Below are 20,755 nucleotides of genomic sequence, written 5' to 3'. Positions count from 1 at the left end.
TCCACGCCTCATCCCAGCCCCACTCCTCCCGCGCGTCGCCGCTCGCAGCCTCGCTCCCACTCCGCTGAAGACACTGCGCCAGCCTATCTGCCACCAAGCGCCAAGCCGCCTCAGCCGCCTCCAACCGCTGCCGCTAGCCTACTGCAGCCAGCAGCACCTGCTCCAAGCGCTCGCACCTCTACACACGCCGCCACGCCCCACGCGCATGCCGCTTGCCCTACGCCTGCACGCGCGCTCGTCCAACGCCTCCTCGCTCCATCGCTCCACGCCGCACGCCACCACGGCAAGACTCCTCGCCGCCTCGCCTACTAGCGCCACGACGCACTACGCCAAGAGCCTCGTCAGCTCGCCTCAAGCGCCCCCGCGGCATGGCGCACTCCTCCCCTCTCCACTCGCTCTCCGCAACGATGCCTCCCTTCCAGGCTCCACTCCTCCACTCCTCCACCACTCCTCCACTCCTCCACTCCTCCACTCCCTCCACTCCTCCACTCCTCCACTCCTCCACTCCTCCACTCCACTCCACCACTCCTCCACTCCTCCACTCCTCCACTCCTCCACTCCACCACTCCTCCACTCCTCCACTCCTCCACTCCACCACTCCTCCACTCCTCCACTCCACCACTCCTCCACTCCTCCACTCCTCCACTCCACCACTCCTCCACTCCTCCACTCCTCCACTCCACCACTCCCTCCACCACTCCTCCACTCCCCACTCCTCCACTCCACTCCTCCACTCCACCACTCCTCCCACTCCTCCACTCCTCCACTCCACCACTCCTCCACTCCTCCACTCCTCCACTCCTCCACTCCTCCACTCCACCACTCCTCCACTCCACCACTCCTCCACTCCTCCACTCCACCACTCCTCCACTCCTCCACTCCACCCCTCCTCCACTCCACTCCTCCACTCCTCCACTCCTCCACTCCACCACTCCTCCACTCCACCACTCCTCCACTCCACCACTCCTCCACTCCACCACTCCTCCTCCACTCCTCCACTCCTCCACTCCACCACTCCTCCACTCCTCCACTCCACCACTCCTCCACTCCACCACTCCTCCACTCCTCCACTCCTCCACTCCACCACTCCTCCACTCCTCCACTCCACCACTCCTCCACTCCTCCACTCCTCCACTCCTCCACTCCTCCCCCTCTCCACTCCTCCACTCCACCACTCCTCCACTCCACCACTCCTCCACTCCACCACTCCTCCCACTCCTCCACTCCCCACTCCTCCACTCCACCACTCCCACTCCCCACTCCCCACTCCTCCACTCCACCACTCCTCCCACTCCACCACTCCTCCACTCCCCACTCCTCCACTCCACCACTCCCCACTCCTCCACTCCCCACTCCTCCACTCCACCACTCCTCCCACTCCACCTCCCTCCACCTCCTCCACTCCTCCACTCCACCACTCCTCCACTCCCCTCCCACTCCACCCACTCCTCCACCTCCCTCCACCACTCCTCCACTCCCCTCCCACTCCCTCCCCTCCACTCCCCCACTCCACCACCCTCCTCCACTCCCACTCCCCACTCCCCACCTCCCCACTCCTCCACTCCTCCACTCCTCCACTCCCCCCTCCCCTCTCCCCCTCCCCCTCCCCCACTCCCCCCTCCCTCCACCCTCCTCCCCACCCCCTCCCACTCCCCCTCCCACCCTCCCCACTCCCCACTCCACCCTCCTCCCCTCCACCCCACCCACTCCTCCACTCCCCACTCCCCCTCCACTCCCCCCTCCACCTCCCCACTCCCCCACTCCCCACCCTCCCCCTCCCCTCCACCCCTCCCTCCCCACCTCCACTCCCCCTCCTCCACTCCCCACTCCACCCTCCCCCACTCCCCCTCCCTCCCACTCCCCCCACCTCCACCCCTCCCTCCCCCACTCCCCCACCCTCCTCCACTCCCCCTCCCCTCCACTCCCCCCTCCCCCACCTCCTCCCCACTCCCTCCCCACTCCCCCTCCCCCACTCCCCCTCCTCCCCTCCTCCCCTCCACTCCCCCACTCCTCCCACCCTCCACTCCCCCTCCCCACTCCCCACTCCTCCCTCCCCCCACCCTCCCACCCCTCCCCCTCCACTCCCCTCCTCCCCCCCACTCCCCTCCCCCTCCTCCACTCCTCCACTCCCCCCTCCCCTCCACTCCTCCACTCCTCCCACTCCCCACTCCCCACCCTCCCTCCCACCTCCCTCCACCCTCCCCACCTCCCCCTCCTCCCTCCACCCTCCCCTCCACTCCTCCACTCCCCACCCCCCACTCCCCCTCCTCCCTCCCTCCCCCACTCCTCCCCTCCCCTCCCTCCACCCTCCCACTCCCCCCCCTCCCTCCCCACTCCCCCCTCCTCCACTCCCTCCCCCTCCCCCCTCCACTCCTCCCCCTCCACTCCCTCCACCTCCCACCTCCTCCCCCCCACTCCTCCACTCCCCTCCACCCTCCCCACTCCTCCCCCCCTCCACTCCCCCTCCACTCCACCCTCCACTCCCTCCACTCCCTCCACTCCTCCACTCCCTCCCACTCCCCACTCCTCCACCCTCCACTCCCCACTCCCCACTCCTCCACTCCCACTCCACCACTCCTCCCCCTCCCCACTCCTCCACCCTCCACTCCTCCCTCCCACTCCTCCACTCCCCACTCCTCCACTCCTCCACTCCTCCACTCCTCCACTCCACCACTCCTCCACTCCTCCACTCCCCACTCCACCCTCCTCCCCTCCTCCACTCCACTCCCCACTCCACTCCCTCCCACTCCACCACTCCTCCACTCCTCCACTCCTCCACTCCCCCACTCCTCCACTCCCCACTCCCACTCCTCCACTCCCTCCCACTCCTCCACTCCACCACTCCTCCACTCCCCACTCCCTCCACTCCTCCACTCCCCACTCCACCCACTCCTCCACTCCCCACTCCTCCACTCCACCACTCCTCCACTCCTCCACTCCTCCACTCCACCACTCCTCCACTCCACCACTCCTCCACTCCACCACTCCTCCACTCCACTCCTCCACTCCTCCACTCCTCCACTCCTCCACTCCACCACTCCTCCACTCCACCACTCCTCCACTCCACCACTCCTCCACTCCTCCACTCCACCACTCCTCCACTCCTCCACTCCTCCACTCCACCACTCCTCCACTCCACCACTCCTCCACTCCCCACTCCCACTCCACCTCCTCCACTCCACCACTCCTCCACTCCACCACTCCTCCACCACTCCTCCACTCCACCACTCCTCCACTCCTCCACTCCTCCACTCCTCCACTCCTCCACTCCTCCACTCCACCACTCCTCCACTCCACCACTCCTCCACTCCTCCCCCTCTCCACTCCACCACTCCACCACTCCTCCACTCCTCCACTCCACCACTCCTCCAGCACCCCACTCCTCCACTCCTCCACTCCTCCACTCCACCACTCCTCCACTCCACCACTCCTCCACTCCTCCACTCCACCACTCCTCCACTCCACCACTCCTCCACTCCTCCACTCCTCCACTCCACCACTCCTCCACTCCACCACTCCTCCACTCCACCACTCCACCACTCCACCACTCCTCCACTCCTCCACTCCACCACTCCACCACTCCTCCACTCCACCACTCCTCCACTCCACCACTCCTCCACTCCTCCACTCCTCCACTCCAGCACTCCACTCCTCCACTCCACCTCCCCTCCACTCCTCCACTGCTCCACTCCACCACTCCTCCAATCCTCCAATCCTCCACTCCACCACTCCTCCACTCCACCACTCCACCACTCCTCCACTCCACCACTCCTCCACTCCACCACTCCACCACTCCTCCACTCCACCACTCCACCACTCCTCCACTCCTCCACTCCACCACTCCTCCACTCCACCACTCCTCCACTCCTCCACTCCACCACTCCTCCACTCCTCCACTGCTCCACTCCACCACTCCTCCACTCCACCACTCCACCACTCCACCACTCCTCCACTCCACTCCTCCACTCCACCACTCCTCCACTCCACCACTCCTCCACTCCACCACTCCACCACTCCACTCCACTCCTCCACTCCACCACTCCTCCCCCTCTCGACTCCACCACTCCTCCACTCCACCACTCCTCCACTCCACCACTCCTCCACTCCTCCACTCCTCCACTCCTCCACTCCACCACTCCTCCACTCCTCCCCCTCTCCACTCCACCACTCCACCACTCCTCCACTCCTCCACTCCACCACTCCTCCAGCACTCCACTCCTCCACTCCTCCACTCCTCCACTCCACCACTCCTCCACTCCTCCACTCCTCCACTCCACCACTCCTCCAGCACTCCACTCCTCCACTCCACCACTCCACTCCACCACTCCACCACTCCACCACTCCACTCCACCACTCCACCACTCCCCCCCTCCCTCCACTCCACCACTCCTCCACTCCACCACTCCTCCACTCCTCCACTCCTCCACTCCACCACTCCACTCCACTCCTCCACTCCTCCACTCCACCACTCCACCACTCCACCACTCCTCCACTCCACCACTCCACCACTCCACCACTCCTCCCCCTCTCGACTCCACCACTCCTCCACTCCACCACTCCTCCACTCCTCCACTCCACCACTCCTCCACTCCACCACTCCACCACTCCTCCCCCTCTCGACTCCTCCACTCCTCCACTCCTCCACTCCACCACTCCTCCACTCCTCCACTCCTCCACTCCTCCACTCCTCCACTAGCTGTAGCCTACTCGGCATCAGACAGCCCGGCCCCTTTGGGGACACGGCTGGCAAGAGAACATCGTTCTGCCCACTGCCTCCCAGGACTTGGGGATGAATCCCTGGAAGCAGCCCTGGTTCTCCCATCTCTCCTTCTCACCTCCCACCCCGCATTCCACCATCCTTTACTGTCCTCCGTGACTCCCTCCAGACACTAGGCGGAGAGGCCCCTTTCCAGCGCAAAGCTGACATGCTCTCCCTGACAGAACCCGTCCAGGAGGTGGCATTCCAACAAGTGGAGTTGCAGGTGCCTTCCAGGGAACCGGGAGTGTGCGGGGGTGTTTGCAAGCCCGTCAAAAGCGGGTTGAGAGGCGCGGGGCCCCCCAGTGGGACACAGCGCCCCACGCAGGCTGCGCAGCAGGGACCAGACCCTGGGCTTTGAGCTCAGCCCCTCCTAGGCGTCCCCCGCCACGCACTGCCACCTTGCTGTCTCAGGGCCTGCTTTGAAGTGTCAAGTCAGCAGCCAAGCTTTCAGCGGCCGCTCCAGCAGCCCTGCCAAACCGTCTCTGCAGGGAGCAGGTGCCAGAGCTCCTGACATGCACCCACCTCCCCCAGATCCACTTTCAGAGGAGACTCAATGGGGACAACACACCAGGGGAGGGCCCAGCCCAGGTAGCGGCTCCTCGCACGATGGCATCCGGCCGGCCCCTTTCTTGAAGGACATCGTCAGGGCAGTGGCTGCTGTGCTGTGGACCTGCTCCGCCTCCCTCCCTGGCTCCCAGGGTGGGCTTAGGCACCTTCCGGGCTGAGCTGCCAGTCTGTCCCTCCCTAGAGGAACCTGCTGACCAGCGCACAGAGGTGCCTTGAGTGTCCAACCGTGGCTCTGCCCCTTCCTATCCCAAACTGTCACTTAACTTCCCCCCACCGGGACGACGTGAGCCCTGCCGCCCGTTACCACCAGATGCCCCCTCTCAGGGACCCTTAGAGCTCTCAAGTCAGCTTGAGAAACCATGCTTGTGGGAGCAGAGTGAGGAGGGGCTCCTGCTGCGGCAAGGGGGGCCAGGACTCGGGCTTGTGCTGCGTAGGAACTGACAGGAAAACCTTTCACACAAGAGTCTCACTTCAGTGCTGCTGGGGCCGCTCCTGCTTGGAGCTGGCAGGACGCTCAGGAGATGCGGGGAGACTGTCTCCCGCAGGGACATGGGTGATTCTGGGGACCAGGGCAAGAGGACGGAGGGGACAGAAGAGGCTCTGAGGGAAGAGGGCAGACCCTACAGTGTGGCAGCCAGAGAGACCCTGGAATGGCCAGGAGAGGCCAAGGAGCTTTGCCGGAAGCCAGGGAGGCAGATCCTCAGCGCAGCTGCGCTGTCCCTCCTCAGCCTCCAGTGAAATTCCACACATGCACCTGCGGTGGACGGGGCAGCGGACAGAAGGGCCTGAGGGCCTTGTGGTCAGCCTCAGCTCAGCTCCCAAGCCTGGCTGGAGGCCGCAGGGCCAGAGGAAATGGAGACTTCGGCTGGACTTGGAAACAGGTGCACCTGAGCTCCTTTCCGGAGATGCTCAGGTTGGCGGGACGGGACCACGGGTCTTGTGGGGTAGACTGAGGCCAGATGAAGGCTCTAGTTCTTTTACTTGGATGTTAAAACAAACAGCGACTCTGGGCAGCTACAGTTCTTGTAGACGCCAGGCCACAGCGGAAGTTGGGGGAACCCTGCTCTCCCGTTTATTCACTCAAAAAGCACAGGCTTCTGGCTAACGTGCTGGCTCGCCTGCAGACAGTGGGACTTTGCACTGAGGTGTGGCGTGTGAGTGGTGTGTGTGTTGGGGTGCTCCCAGCCTGCCCGGAGAAGCATTCTAAAACGTGGGCGCCTGGGGGCAGGCTCTTGGAGCCGAGGCTAAGACACCTAGCTTAATTCTGCTTCCAGCTTCCTGTTCAAGTGCACACCGAGAGGCCGTGAGTCATGACTCAACCATCTGGCTAGGACGCACGGCTGGCGCTCCTGGCCGGGCACAGGTCAGCCCCGGCTGCTGCAGGCATGGGCGGGCCGGGGGGTGACCCAGTGGATGGGGGACCAATGTCCTTGATTTACTGTGTCTCTCTGCCTTTCAAAAGTAAATAAATCAATGCAAGTTCTCCACCCTCCTGGCCTGGGACACTCGGGCTAATGAGGCTAGTAGGCCCAGGCAGGGACATTTATCTCAGCTTGTTCCCAGTGACTCAAAGTGCTGGCGACCACACGGTTTCCAGTCACTCGGGGAGTGAAGCAGTAAAGTTGCTCGGGTTTTTGTGAGGGTGAGTACCTGACTGTGGGACCTCCTGAAACTGTGGTCTCCCCAGTTCCAGGCTTGTCCCCCTCCCTCAGGACCCACCACACCTGAACCCTCTGGTGGAATCCATGATGATGTGTCAGGTGGTGGGCTGAGAGACACGGCCAGAGAAAATCAAAAGACGTGAATTGCGTTAATGCAGGGAAGAGGAACAGAGAGCAGAGGTGGCCCTGAGCACGTGCGGAGCGGCTCATGGAGGTGGTGCTGCAGCCTCCGCGGCATGCAGGACAGGCAGGCACAGTACCATGGGAAGCCATGTCCCTTCCACAGTGTCTGGAGTGACGATGGCAAGTCTTGTAACTTGCCCTTGGCTGGCCTTCTCCAGGTCCTTTGGTCCCCGACTCCCCCCAGGAAGAGCTGTGGGGTCAACATCTAAACAAACCTGGGCTGGAGCTGCCCAGCAAGAGGCGGGGGCAAGAACAGGGGCCACTGGCACAGAGCCGGGTGAATGTGAAGCAAGGCTAAGGGGACAACACTGCAGCGGAGAGGCTGCGTGGGCCGCTGCGGGGCTGTAGCCTCCAGCAGACTTTTAACCCTTGGTCAGGTACTGGCAGGCTCATGGCTGGGCTCTCAACGTGTGATGGTGCGTGTGTTATAGAAAGGAATCCTTCCCAGGCACTCTGGTTTAGCAGCTCAGGCCAGGGCCTATGACGATGGCTTCCCACATGGGCACTGGTTTGAGTCCCAGGGGCTCCACTTCCCATCTAGCTCCCTGCTAATGTGCCTGGGAAAGCAGCAGAGGAAGGCCCAAGTGCTTGGACCCCTACCCCATGTGGGAAATGTGGAAGTCCTGGGCTTCTGGCTTCGGGTTGGCTAAGCTCTGACCGCTGCAGCCATCTGGGACTACTAACCAGAGGATGGAAGCAGACTCTCTCTGTGAATCTGTCTTTCAAATAAATGAATAACTTTTTAAAAATACAGGAACAAATGAAGAGCAGCCATGCAAGCCGAGGCCGGGGAGCGGATCACCATGCCTGTGTGTGCAGACTCAGCAGGGAAGCTTCCTGGTGAGGCAGCAGGAGGGCTCTGGCCTAGGACTGGCGTCCAGGAGCACACTCAGAATCCATCTACGAGAACCCATCACCAATCGGGAAAGGCACCTTGCCCTGCTCGCCTTTGGCTACTGTCAGTCTCTCTGGCGAGCAGAAGGCATTTGTGCCTGGTCTGTGCACAGCACTGAACAGTGCTTGGCCCACAGCAGGGTCCGTGGTTTAGATGTGGCCCCAGTGTGTTTCCAAGGCCCACGTGTTGAACTTAATCTTCACCGGGAAGCACTGAGAGAGCAGAACTTTAATCAAACAAGGGAGACAGGACGGGCTTGGCAAGACCACCATGTGGAGCCCAGGAAGCTCCCTGGACAGGCTGGGCGAGGCCACCAGGTGCTGCTGTGCCAGCGTCCCATACGAGTACTGGCCTGAGTCCTACCTGCTCCATTTATAACCTAGTTCTCTATTAATGTGTGTGGGAAGGAGACAGAAGATGACCCAAGTACTGGGGTCCCTGCCCCCATGTGAGACACTTGGATGGACGTCCAGGCTTCTGGCACCACCTGGCCCATCCTGGCAAGAAGGCCATAGCCAGACCAAGCCCTCTGCCTTGGACCACATCCCTCTATAATCTACCCAGCTAGGCAACAAGAACACGGACAAATACAGCATAGGGCTTTCAGAAACCCTGTGGGAAGGTCCGAGGTGGCAACCATCTTGGTTATCACCAGCATGCAGGGTTACTCCCTGCAATGGAGCAGAGCCAAGATTAGCAGGAGAAATTTGGGGGCATTTGGAAGCATTCTCGCTACCTGTATAAACAGCTGTGAAGACTCCAGACAGGCAGACAACTGAAGGATGGCATGTCATGATTGGCTGCCCAGAGGGTTGCCTTCCGTGGACAAGGTGGCACACACCACGGGCTGAGCCCAGGACACGCCCGCTCCAGCCCCTCCCTGCCCCTGCCCCACCACTCCCACCACGTGGCTCTTCCTGATCAGGCCCAGCGTCCTTGCCTTTCATCTCCCCTCCCCTTCCACCCAACAAGCACTTCCTGGCAGCCTGAAACATATTGCTAATCAGTGCAAGGAACGCAGGAGGCGTGGCCTTCAACTTCCCTCTCCCTGCTGAGTTTTAGGAACTGAATGAAAGTGTCTTTAGCAGATAAACGGGCCTTCTTCCCCTACGCTGGGAACCACTGTCTCCCTCAAGTGGTTTTCCTGCCCCCAAAGCTGAAGACATCCACCCCCACCCCGGCTCGAAGCTGTCACTCAAAATGGTACGGACCTACTGTTCTATGAGAAAACCTGGGACTGGGGTACGCCTAAGCCACACCCTCATCTCTGAGAACTGCCCTCCCTACTGGGGGCCCTCCCAGCCACAACCCTGCTCCAAGTCTCCTCTGAGTGAGCCCTTGCCACACACTCCCCTGCCTGGAGCTGGGCCACCTGACCCCTTCCTGAGAGGGACCCAGAGGCTGGTCTACATGAATGGAGGGGAAAGGAGGGGGAGAAGGAAGCTGCAGAGGGACGGCAGGCCAGCGCCCATGCACCCTGAGGCAGCAGTCCACTTCCCGGCTGCCAGGCCTGGGAGCTGGCACTTCCTCCATCCAGCTGTCAGGAATCGCCAGTTCCCCTTTTGGGGTTTCCAGTGAGGGAAGGGCCGAGCGACCCAAAGGTGGCCGTGCCCAGCATATCCGGAGGCCTAAACTGGGTCTCTGGCTACAGGCAGAGAAGTTCTGAGATCAGGGTGGTGGGTGGGCACGCACTGATTGCTCCCCAAACATGACATTCTGACTGTCCTGGGCTGTCCGCCTCACAGTGGACACGACTCCTGGGTCACAGGAAGAATGCATGAGAGGGCACTGGGCTCATGCCCCGAGGAGAACTCTGGGGAACGATTTTGCACTTCTGATGGACAGAAGCAAGATGACCAAGCCCTGTGTTTCCTCAAACAGGTGCGGAGCTGGTGGCATTTTAGAAATAGCAAACCCAGTCCTCTTTGGGATGACCATCGCCACGCCCTGATGTGAGAGGGAAGGAGCGGGTACTAAGCCATGGGTGGAAGTACTCACCCCGCCAAGGAGTACCACACAGAGTACCACCACTCACTCCGCCAAGGAGTACCACACAGAGACTTCTGCCCTGGAGACGGCTGGCTGGTGGGCGCCAGCCTGTCCTCTATGGGACGCGTACCACCCCAGCCCCATTCCCCACCCGCTTCTCATTCTGTCAAGGAAAACCCCACCTTGGGACCCAACAGTCCCGTTCTTGCCAGCATGGGCTGCAAGTACTTCCTGCTTCCCCAGCCCTCTTTTTGGTTTAGTCCAGTGGAAAGCGGGAAGTAGACAGGTGAGTGGTGGGGTGGAGAGGAGAATGGGCAAAGGGAACCTGGCAGTCCAGCAGCTGGGCCACTCTGTCCCCAGCCCTGTCCCCAGGGGGCCAGTCTTACCCGGAATCTGCGGTAGTACTTTCTGGCTTCTGAGGCCAACTGGGAAAGTTCTCTTCCCATCAAGTTCTCCACATTGAGCAGGTTGCAGTTCAGATGTTTGCAGAGCCACATGGCCTGGAGAAGACAGGCAGGCAGGGGAAGAAAGCTTAGGGGACGGAAACCTTCCAACGCCTCATCCTCCCAGGAAAGGTGGCTAGGGCAGCAGGGCCCACAAGGAGGACCAACCATGGAGGCAGCCCCCGCCTGGGAATCCCACGCATACACCGTGGCTGCTCCACCTCCACACACTCCGCCCGGAGCCAGAGGGCCCCACGAGGGCGAGGAGGCCTGAGGCTATGTGGAACACGGGGGGACTTTTTAGATTTTTGTTTTTAATCTGTGTATTCACTTGAGAGACAGCGAGGCAGAGAGAGACAGGCAGATGGACAGAGGCAGAGAGCTCCAATGTGCTGCTTCACCCCAGACGGCCAGTTCCAGCCAGGCCTAGGCCAAGGGCAAGTCAGGACCTGGGACTTAACCCACATGCATGCGTGGCAGGAACCCAACTCCCTCAGCCACCTGCCATCCAATGCGGCGCACGGCAGCAACAAGCCCAGATCGGGAGACGCTCAAGTGGGACAGTGGGTGACGCTAATGGCACCTTGGCCAGTAGACCAAACTTGTGCCCCCTCTGTAAGTGTGCAGGCTCCAGGCTGTTTTACAACAGAGGACGTGGGGGCCTGGCCCAATTGCTCCATTGGCTAAATCCTCACCTTGCAAGCTCTGGATTCCCATGTGGGTACCAGTTCATGTCCCAGCTGCTCCACTTTCTATCCACCTCCCTCTCTGTGGCCTGGGAAAGCAGTAGAGGACAGCCCAAAGCCTTAGGACCCTACACCCATGTGGGAGACCTGGAAGAAGCTCCTGGCTCCTGGCTTCGGATCGGCTCAGCTCTGGCCATTGCAGACTGTAGTCTTTCAGGGAGGAATGACTTGAAGGATAAGCAACATACTAAGATAAGCCGTGAGAGCAAAGCCATGTCATGACCAGGTCAGCAACGGGACGAGTCCAAAGGCTTTCCTGCCCCCTGGCCGACTGGTGAGAACCTCAGCTCTCTTGGTCCCTCCTGCTGGGAAGCATCATCGACCGCACCCTTGTCACTGTCTGTCACACTGTGGGCCAGGTGACTCTGGGGGCTCTGGGGTGAAGGGACTGACCTCATCCCAAGGCGTGCAGCGGCCAGGGCCTGACCTTCTCAACGGGCACACCCGCGCTGCCTCGGCTACCCTGGGACTTTAAAGAGAGCCTCTGCTCCCTGAACCTGCTTCACCAGCCAGGCCCTCCGGCACTCAGAGAGCGGCTGTAACTGGGAGTGATGGGCCTAGAGGGCCAAACCCCACCCAGAACGAATGCTGTGCCACTAGATGCTTCCTGCACACACACAGTCCAGTGAACAAGTCCACTGTCTGTCCCAAGGCAGCGTCTCTAGACTGTGCCGTCCCAGTCCCCAACAACAACCCAACACTCAGCTGGCCAATGACAGCCCTTAGAACTGCAGGGGGAGGGGCTCGTGGCTCACTGGGGCAGGGAGCCTGTGAAGGGAGACTGTGACAAGGCCCACCCTAGGGAAGCCCAGGAACCTCCAAAGATGCAACTAATTGGCAGGTCTGGGAAGCCCAGAGGGAGGGTTTGGAGTGCAAGCCACCAGCCTGGCACTGACCAATCAAAAAAAAAAAAAAGACAGATAAGGCAGACGGACAGGAGGACAGGACAGAGGGAGGGACGGCCAGCAAGCTGAGTGGCTGCTTTCAAAATACAACAGGTGCAGGCCACCCGGCCCGAAGGTCAGGCACCTCCCCGCCTGTTGGCAGCAAAGGCAGTGGTCAGTGACAGTGAGTTCCTCGTCAGGGAAGGGCCACACTGATGCTCACTAGAAAGTTCCGTCGTAGGTGTTAGACATTCGAACATGACTCTGGCCCTTAATGCCCCCAAGACCCTGAAGCCATGGTTAAGGGGTGACACCAGCCCCCCGACAGCGGCCTCCTTGGGGCTGGGTGAGGTCAGGAGGGCCAGCGGCCCATCTGCTCCGCCTTTCATGTCGACAGAGGAGCAACAGAGCAGATGCAGTGACTGACACACGTGTGCGCATCCCGGGGGCCAGGCACATGAACAGCCCCGGTGCTGGCTGGGATGGTTCCTACCAAAAACGTTAAGGAACCACTAAAGCTCCGTACCCCAAGTCCCTGGACAAGGACCGCCCCTCAGACACTGCACAGACCTTACGGGTGAGGGAGGGACAGGGTACAGGCAGGGCTCGCAACAACTCCAGCAAGTCTAGTCCAAAAGCTTTAAGCGACCTTTGTCTCAGCGGGGCTGGGGAGTCGTGCGTGTTGCTTTACTTTTGTACTTTCTAGAGTTTTCCACGATGTCTTGTGTAACGAGAAGGTGACAAGAGGAGGCGGTGAGGAAGAGGAGGTGCTCCAGGGTCCCTGTCATCCCAGCCCTCCAGTTCCCGCGGTGCTTAGCCTGGTACACTTACGATGGTGGTCTTCCCCGAGGCGGGCGGGCCTAATATCACAATCTTGGGCACTGTGGAAGAGAGAGACTCGATGTCACCGCTTGGCATGACGGAGCAGCCTCCCGCCTCCCCGACTTCATTTCCGCCGGTGGCACGGCCGTTTGTAACTCCGGGCTCAGGCACGATTTCCCGTGTTCAGAGAGGTGAGGAATCACCGAGATGGTTTGTTTTTCTCCTTCGGCGGGGGACACAGACACGGCAACTCGTTTGCCAAACTAATAAATAGTGAGGACGGGTGGGGCTTCAGACATCATAAAGCATTCTGAACAGGGAACTCTGTCTCGGGGACTCTCTCAAATAAAGCTGTATTTTATGGAAATCGGCCTTCAAAGCTCTTCTTCTACTTATGCTTTATTACTATTATTATTACTGAGCAAATTGTATTCCTCATCACTTTATAGAGCAAAGAATGGGGAAAAGCCTGTGGTGCGTGGGCCAGATTTATAAAACCCAAGACAGCGGTCTCTGTATTCAAACATGGCATTTCTGTGTTAATGGAAAAGAAAACAGAAAGCACAACCTGGCCGTTTGTTTCCAAGTTAGGGTCCCAGTTCTGGAATGTTCTGGACCCTGCAAAATTCCTATAGCAGCTGCCAGACTATCGGGGAGGGCTTAGCAATCCAAACGAGGCGTCTGGTGGACCCCCAGGAATCCCATCCCAACCCGTCACTCTCCCGTCCTGCCCACAGTCCTGAGCAGAGGCGCCAACGAGCACACACTCCCTCCCCCTCCCTGGAGCCTCCACAGTTCCCCTTCATTCCTGCCAGGACCCTGAGAGGGAAGAACGAGGGGTGTGGCCTCTTGTCTGGAGGGCAGCACCCTCCGGGTGAGGGGATGGAGCTGAAGGCCGGGACGCAGGCAGCGTGGCTTTCTGCTGCTTCTCTGGTTCTTCCGGGTCCCTGACGAGGTGCTCCTGAAGGCCCCCCGCTGTAGACCACGTCTCTGTGCACAGCCCTTCCTGTGGGTGGAGATGCCAACCCAGGGCAGCAAGACAGACACACGCTAGGCAAGGTGGCAGCCTGGGTTCCTGCCAGGGTAAGACTGAGGTCACTTTTCCCTCAAAGTCAGGCTTGGGATGGAGCACTTCCTGCCCAGGCCGTTACAGCGGACATGGCTCCCAGTATTCTTTTGGCCAAAGATCTCTGTGTGCCCGCAGGACTTCCACCCGAGACCCGGATGTGTCATGGCTCTCTGGGGCTTGGTCTTGCTGGTAAGGCCTGGGTCCCCTCCCTTTGATCTGTCATTCCACAGTCTCAGGAATGTCCTTGCCAGCACTCAGCCCAATCCCGCCCTCCACCCCTTGGAGATGTTCACCCCAGTGGTGGCCAGCTCCGGCCCTGACCGTCACAGAAGTGCAGATGGCATCTTGCAGCTTCCAAGTGGAACTGGGGCAGGAATTCAGCACAGATCTGGAATCGAGAGCGAGGCCTGCCAGGGCCTCCCCTTGAGTGGCAAAGGCCACCACAGACAGGCAGTGTGACTTACACACAATGAATCTGGAAACCAGGTGGCGTTGGGGGCACTTAGGTGAGAAGATGAGGGGAGACTGGGCCTCACCCACTGCCATCATGGCACAGGGGATGGGACTGGGGAGGGGACAAACTTGGGACCTGGGGATTTAAACTTCCAGCAGCCTGTTGACTGCTGGTGGGTGCCAGGCCAGGATTGTCTCCATACTCGGAGCCCTGTTTCCAGCCACCACATCCATGTGGTGACCTGTCCCTGGGCGGCCAGTACGCCATTCGGCTACAGGCTCCACCTGCTGGCCACCTGGTGGCCAGTTCTGGGATTTGGGGGCTCTAAACTGCTGCTCAGGCATCTCCATGTCAAGCCCACTGTACTTCTGGGATGTCAGTCAATCCTAAAGACTCCCAGTGACAGAGTGACTTTTCCTTTGAAGGTAAGGGAGGGTAATGAGACCTAGTAGGTTGGAGGAGAGGGACCAGATGATCTTTATGGATAAGACAGATATACCAAACTCCTTTAAATCCTGTGTAGTACTTGCAATCACTGAACAATGATGACTACCGAAAACCAGTCCAGGCAAGGCTAAGACTCAAGGCTTGTCTATCAGGACCATATCCTGTTACCTGACATGATGATGGATCAGGAAACGGGTCATATTAGACAGGGCCATGACATTAAGTAGCACATGAGAGAACCATATCTGGGGGGTAGATTTTGTGGGGGATGTGTGGGCCAAACCTCATGGAAATACTAGCCGTACTGATTAGCTCAAGAGTTGAAGGGGTGATGAACTAAACTAGGTGTGACCAAGGAGCCTGCCATCACTCACAGGTAAAGGAACCCACAACAGTCTGGACTGGTCAAGGCAGCAGCACCAAAATGTGCATCCTGAATAGGGTGTGGGGTGGGCCGGGCTGCAACGTTCACCAGCTCATACAAGGCCAATTGGAAGGCCAGAGTATGCTAGACACTGGCCTAAAACCCAATGGCATGTATGAGAACTGGGTCCGGGAGTGGGTCAAGTGGAGGAACTTGGGAAACTCCCCTGGCAGGTCATAGCTCGCACTGATGAACACATGGTCCAGACCTGGGGGTCAGACAAGCTGGGCAAAGTAGCTCCAATGGCTGGCAACTGTGTGGATTGGTAATGGAACGTGGTGGAGTGGGCAGGACTGAGCAAACCTTAGCCCACAAGCAAGAACAGAAATCAGGATAGAGCACAGGTCATGCTGAGCTGGCTCTTGCATCTACTCGTCTGCATGAGTCAGGGATGCTAAGCCACAGTGTCTAAGGCAGGGGTCGGGATGGGTGAGGGGCTGTGCCAAGCTAAGTCAGAGCAACCACTGGCATGCATGTGATCTATGGCTGGGAACAGGCCCAAGTGGGGAGTAAAGGGGACACCCTAGCTGGGTTGAGGTTCCCACAAGGAGCACAGGGCTGGAATGGGGGCTGCGTTCTGATCAGGATACGGTTGTAGTCTCACTTAGCACAAGTGTGGACTGGGACTGGACACACCAAGCCAGGCTAGTCTCCAACACCATCTGGTTTCCTGGAGGACCAGGGTAGATGTGGGACGGACTAGGCTAGGTCTCAGTGTCTACTGAGTCATGTGTGAGCTGTATGTGGGTATGGACAAGCTGTGGCTGGGCTGAAACATCCAACAGTAAGAACCAGATTGGGTTGAAGGCCAGTCAAGAAAACCCACTGTTCCTGCTAGGCAGGAGGTGAACTGAGTAGGGCTGGCTCATAGACCCCCTGGTATGCGCAAAATCTGGCACTGGAAGTGGTTCTGATAGAGGAACCTGGGCAACTCCTCTGGCAGGACATAGACCCTGCAGATAAGAGCAAGAGGCATGAAAGAAAACAGCCCAGAATAGGCCATGGAAAGTTTCCCACTGGCATACATTTGACATGGGTCAGGGGCAGACCATGCTGAATCAGTTCACGTCATCCACTGGCGAATCCGAGTACCAGAACAGAGTGAGGGTCAAGCTGGGTTCAGTCGCGACAAAACACCAGTGCACATTACAGAATGCCAAGGTGAGGTGACCTATACTGGATGTGACCACAGTGCCCAACCAGCACGCGTGAGAACCAGGAAGGGAGGGGGTGGAGCCAGCAGAAGAAATATGGGGGTGCTCCCCTGATGGATGGCTACTCCCACTGGAGAGTGTGAGCTGGGATGGGGGCAGACCAGACTAGGCAGGGCTACAACACCTGTGGGCCTCATGTGGACTAGATCAGGGAAAAGCCAGGCTGGGCTGATTGTTCCTACTGGTGCAAACCAAAATTAGGGTAGGTGAGGGTTGTTTGGGCTTAGTTGTAGCATCAGCTGGCAGAAGCTGGCACTAGGGACTAATTCTGTCAAGTTAAACTGCAGAACCACCTGGAGAGTGCATAACCCGGGAGTGGGAGAGGCATGGGAGGGAAATAGTGGGCTCCTCCCTCTTGAGTTACCACTCCCACTAGAGGGCACGAAAACCAGGATAGGGGCTGGGGTGGCTAGACAAAGAGGCACCCAATAACATCCATGGGGGCTGGATAGTGGAGCTGGTTAGATGGAACTAAGCTTTAATACCCATTGACATGTACAAGAGCCGAATGGGATGTGGGACAGACTGGACTAGTCTGCTGCACATACTGGCAAACCAGAATAGGGGCCAGGCCTGGTGGGGGTTACTGTGGGTCGCTCTAACTAGGCTGCAGCTCCCACTGGTTTATGTGAGGGCCGAGTATGTGCTGGGCAGAATCAGGCTGAACTGCAACACCCATTGGTCCCAGTGGAAGACAGCGCTGGAAACAGAATTGACCCAGCAATTGAAACCACCAGCTGATCGGGGCGGTGGACTGTGCCCGGCCCTGTACTTGCAAGTACACACAAGAACCTGGTCTGGGAACACATCAGACAAAGTTTCTTCAGGGATCTCCTCAATCGAAATGCGAGACTCGGAACCTTAACCATGAAAAGACAGAGGACAGAACAAATCAATCAACTACCCCAGCTACATGTTGGCAGTGAAAAACTGGGCAAATGGAGACTCTAAGATGGACTGTGTCAACCAGTGGATTCTTCAGCGACTTCATCGTGCTTGGAGTGGTGAGACTGACAGCAATTCATAACTGTTGAACTATCAAAACCACTTGAGCAAGACCCTCGGAGCATGCCCACATCTGGGACCTGGGGTGGGTATGAGACTGGGTGGGGCTTCCCTCTCAAAACCCCCTTTTCCTCAGATACATGAAGGAAACAATGTGGAAATAATAGTCTTATCCACTTTCCTGTAGCCTTTGAAACTTTTTACCTTAATTAACTATGTAAAGATTGCCAAAAATATAATAAAAAATGGTAAAATTTAAAAAATAATTTAAAAAAAAGATGAGGGGAGACTGGAGCTGGGGTACCGAGGAGGGCCTGGGTTGGGAGGAAGCAGGGAGGGCGGTCGAGGGACCAGGGCTCAGGCCACACACTGGGACAATGCTGGCCTCGCTGGTGTGGACGCGGCCGGAGGCTGTTCATCCAAACAGCTGCCAGCCGCAGACGGGCTCAGGGCTGGTGGAGCCCCAGGAGGAGGTGTCCCGACACATAGGGGCCTCTGGGGGTCCGACTCCCAAGTCTGGGTCAGTCTTGACAATGGGAAAGCTGCTTGAGGGCTGCCAGGGCCCAGCCCCTCCCGGGTGAGCGCCCCCAGACTGCACACCTTTTACCAAGACATTTTAACAGCAAGCAGCCTCGGCCCTCCCCACCCCCTCCCCACTGCCTCTAATTTCCCGCACTCATTTATGTGATTAATTTCGGTTTCTTAAAATCTAACACCTTGAAACTGCAGGCCTGCTCATGAGTAATTATTTATAAACAGAGTCATAGAGAGCTGCCTGCCTGCCAGGAGTAATCAACTTCTCACCACCGCTTCAAAGGAAATCAAAAAACCTTTCCATCCACAGATCCTTTTGAGGTTTAACTAGGAGCATGATTTAGAATTCACAAGAAAACCCTTAGGTATTGGAGCTCTAATACACAGCTTTCTTGGACAAACGTTTGATAAGAAACGAAACATACCATTATATACACCGCCGCCTGCTTTAATATTGCCCAGGGCTACCGTAAACGCTCACTTTGTACTAAATCTGCTTTTCTCGCGGCAAACGGGCTGCCAGCCCATGTGCCGGCTCCCCCCGCGCCCTCCCGTGCACGCCCATGGGGGCGTCTGGAGCCCCGTCTGTGCCCACGCCAGTCGCTGGCGGGGTGGCCATCAGATGCGGCTAACCCCGGGGCCTGGGAACCGAAGGGTCAGGGGCCCCGGCTCCAGGGGCGCAGCAGGGCCGACGGCTAGCCTGGGCACGGAGGGGGAACATCACAGCGCCCTCCAGGCCTCATGTACCACGCTGGAACGAGCGGAAGAGGCAAGGCACCATGCAGGGCAGTTACGGGGACCCCACAACCTCAAGAATGTCGAGGACAGCAGCTGGAGCTGACAAAGAGGCCAGCATGAGGGGCGGCTGTGGGGACGGCTGTCCCGCCGGCTTCAGCTCAGTATGTCCAAACCTGACAGATGTTTTTTTCTTAGGTTTTAGATTTTTTATTTATTTGAATGTAAAAACTTTTGTTTAGTTGAGACAGAGAAAGGTAGACAAATGCACAGACGGACTGAGTGCCCTCCCGTGTGCTGGGTCACTCCCTGCCTTGGGTCCCCAGCTACGCCAGCCACCAGTGCTGCCTCCCAGGGCGCCTGTTCACAGGAAGCCAGTGTCAGGAGCCGAGCTGAGATTCAACTTGGGTCTTCCGGCACAGAATGTGGGCACCCCAAGGGGCCTCTTCACCACCAGGGTGATGGCTGGTCCAGAGAGCTGGTGTTTCGGCAGCAGACAGCTGGACCCTGAAGATCTGGTCTTCCCACGGAGGAGTGGGGCGGAGATGTGGCCCAAGGCAGGACAGTGCAGCCCAACGCGGAAATCTGCTTGTGACAGGTGCCACCACGTCCCAGAGCTCAAGCAGCTGCGTGATGACTGAGCACTCTTCTCGGGGAGAGCTCGTGGCACCTGTCACAAGCAGATGCTGTGGATGGGACAGACCCACAGAACAGCAGGGACCTGTCCACGCTTCGCCTTGTCACGCTGGCCAGGCCAGAGCTTCACAACACCTGCCCACTTTGTGGATGAGGACACTGAGTCCGAGAGCGAGTGAGGTTCTCTCCCTGCCTTGTCATGACTGAATGGGGGTGGGAGGGTGGCAGATCACAGAGCTGAAGGCACCCAGGACCGTGGCTGGGGCTGCAGGAGGGCCACCTCCACTTGGCGGTCATTTCACTTCCGGTTGGGTTTTGCTTTGCCTCCTTACATTTATTTGGTTGTTTTTGGAGGTGGGGTGGCGGGGAGGTGAGCACGGGAGAGATGTGGCCGGGCAGAACTGAGGCCAGCAGCCCTCTTAGCACACGGCTACAGCCCCAGGCGGCTCCGGAACGGGAAGGGAGACGCAGCCGGTTCCTCCTCTGGCAAACACAGCAAGGCTGGAGGGGTCTGGGGGACTGTCGGGGGCAGGGCAGGTGAATTGGGAGCAGCAGGACCCAACACAGGGAGCCCCACAATGAGACAGCAGCCTGCGGAGGAGGAAGCGGTGGCTCAGAGGGGAGAGGCTGCAGAACCAAGGGTGCTGCCTGGGGAATGGGACGCTGCCGGCCAGAGGGTCTGGACAGTTCTGGAAGGCAGTCCTCCTAGCCTGGCCCTGTCATAGCTCCAGCTCCCCTGCGCATACGGCTGAGCAGGGAATGCACACAGAGTCAGCCATTTGTGCCTAAGGAGGGGATGAGAAAGAGGCACTCCAGGGGCCGGGACGCGACATGACCAAGCTCGAAGCCAGTGGGGCCTGCAGGCTGGCACACAGGGCGCCCTGCAGAGAGCAGCCCCCTCTCCTGTCTCCCGTGTGAACGACAGCGCATCTCACTGGAGGCCCTCTAGCCCCACACCCTGGGCATCCTGGGCCTCCATCCCTGCCCCCTGCACTGTGCACTGTGTAGCTTCCCCTGGAGTGTTGGCTGCCAACACCAGAGACGCCCCAAGAAAGCCACCATCCAGGCCCCAAGCCACAATTGCTCGCTCATGGCTCAGCCAGGACAGGAAGGGGTCCTCCATGCTCACCTGCCTCCCTCCTCCCTCCTCCCCGGACCTTGCTCTGGCCTTGGGTCCAGCCAACCCGCTGGGGCCGAGGTTTGGGGGGTGGGGGGAGCTCTGGAACTCGTTAACGGTGGCCGTCTCATTAATGAGCCCGTCGGAAAAGCCCAAGTGCGTGCCTGTCTA

The 20,755-nt window shown here is 59.2% G+C and overlaps 1 protein-coding gene across 2 annotated transcripts in view; it reads right to left on the bottom strand.

Moving 5' to 3' along the window:
* Positions 1-20,755, bottom strand: part of AK8 (adenylate kinase 8) — a 124,098-nt gene that overhangs the window by 100,793 nt on the left and 2,550 nt on the right. Inside the window, exons 3-4 of one of the 2 annotated variants that reach the window (XM_040963758.1) lie at positions 12,959-13,008; positions 10,441-10,554 (exon numbers count right to left, since the gene is read on the bottom strand). In XM_040963758.1, the coding sequence (XP_040819692.1) occupies positions 10,441-10,554; positions 12,959-13,008 (164 nt within the window). The remainder of the gene's footprint in view (positions 1-10,440; positions 10,555-12,958; positions 13,009-20,755) is intronic. The other variant, XM_040963759.1, reaches the window with a different exon arrangement.

This window comes from Ochotona curzoniae, unplaced genomic scaffold (genome assembly GCF_017591425.1).
Source record: "Ochotona curzoniae isolate NIBS_2020 unplaced genomic scaffold, NIBS_Ocur_1.0 scaffold_3208, whole genome shotgun sequence".
In the NCBI taxonomy this organism is placed as follows: domain Eukaryota; kingdom Metazoa; phylum Chordata; class Mammalia; order Lagomorpha; family Ochotonidae; genus Ochotona; species Ochotona curzoniae.
Note: the sequence above shows the minus strand (reverse complement) of the source record. Positions and strands in the feature narration are given on the sequence as shown.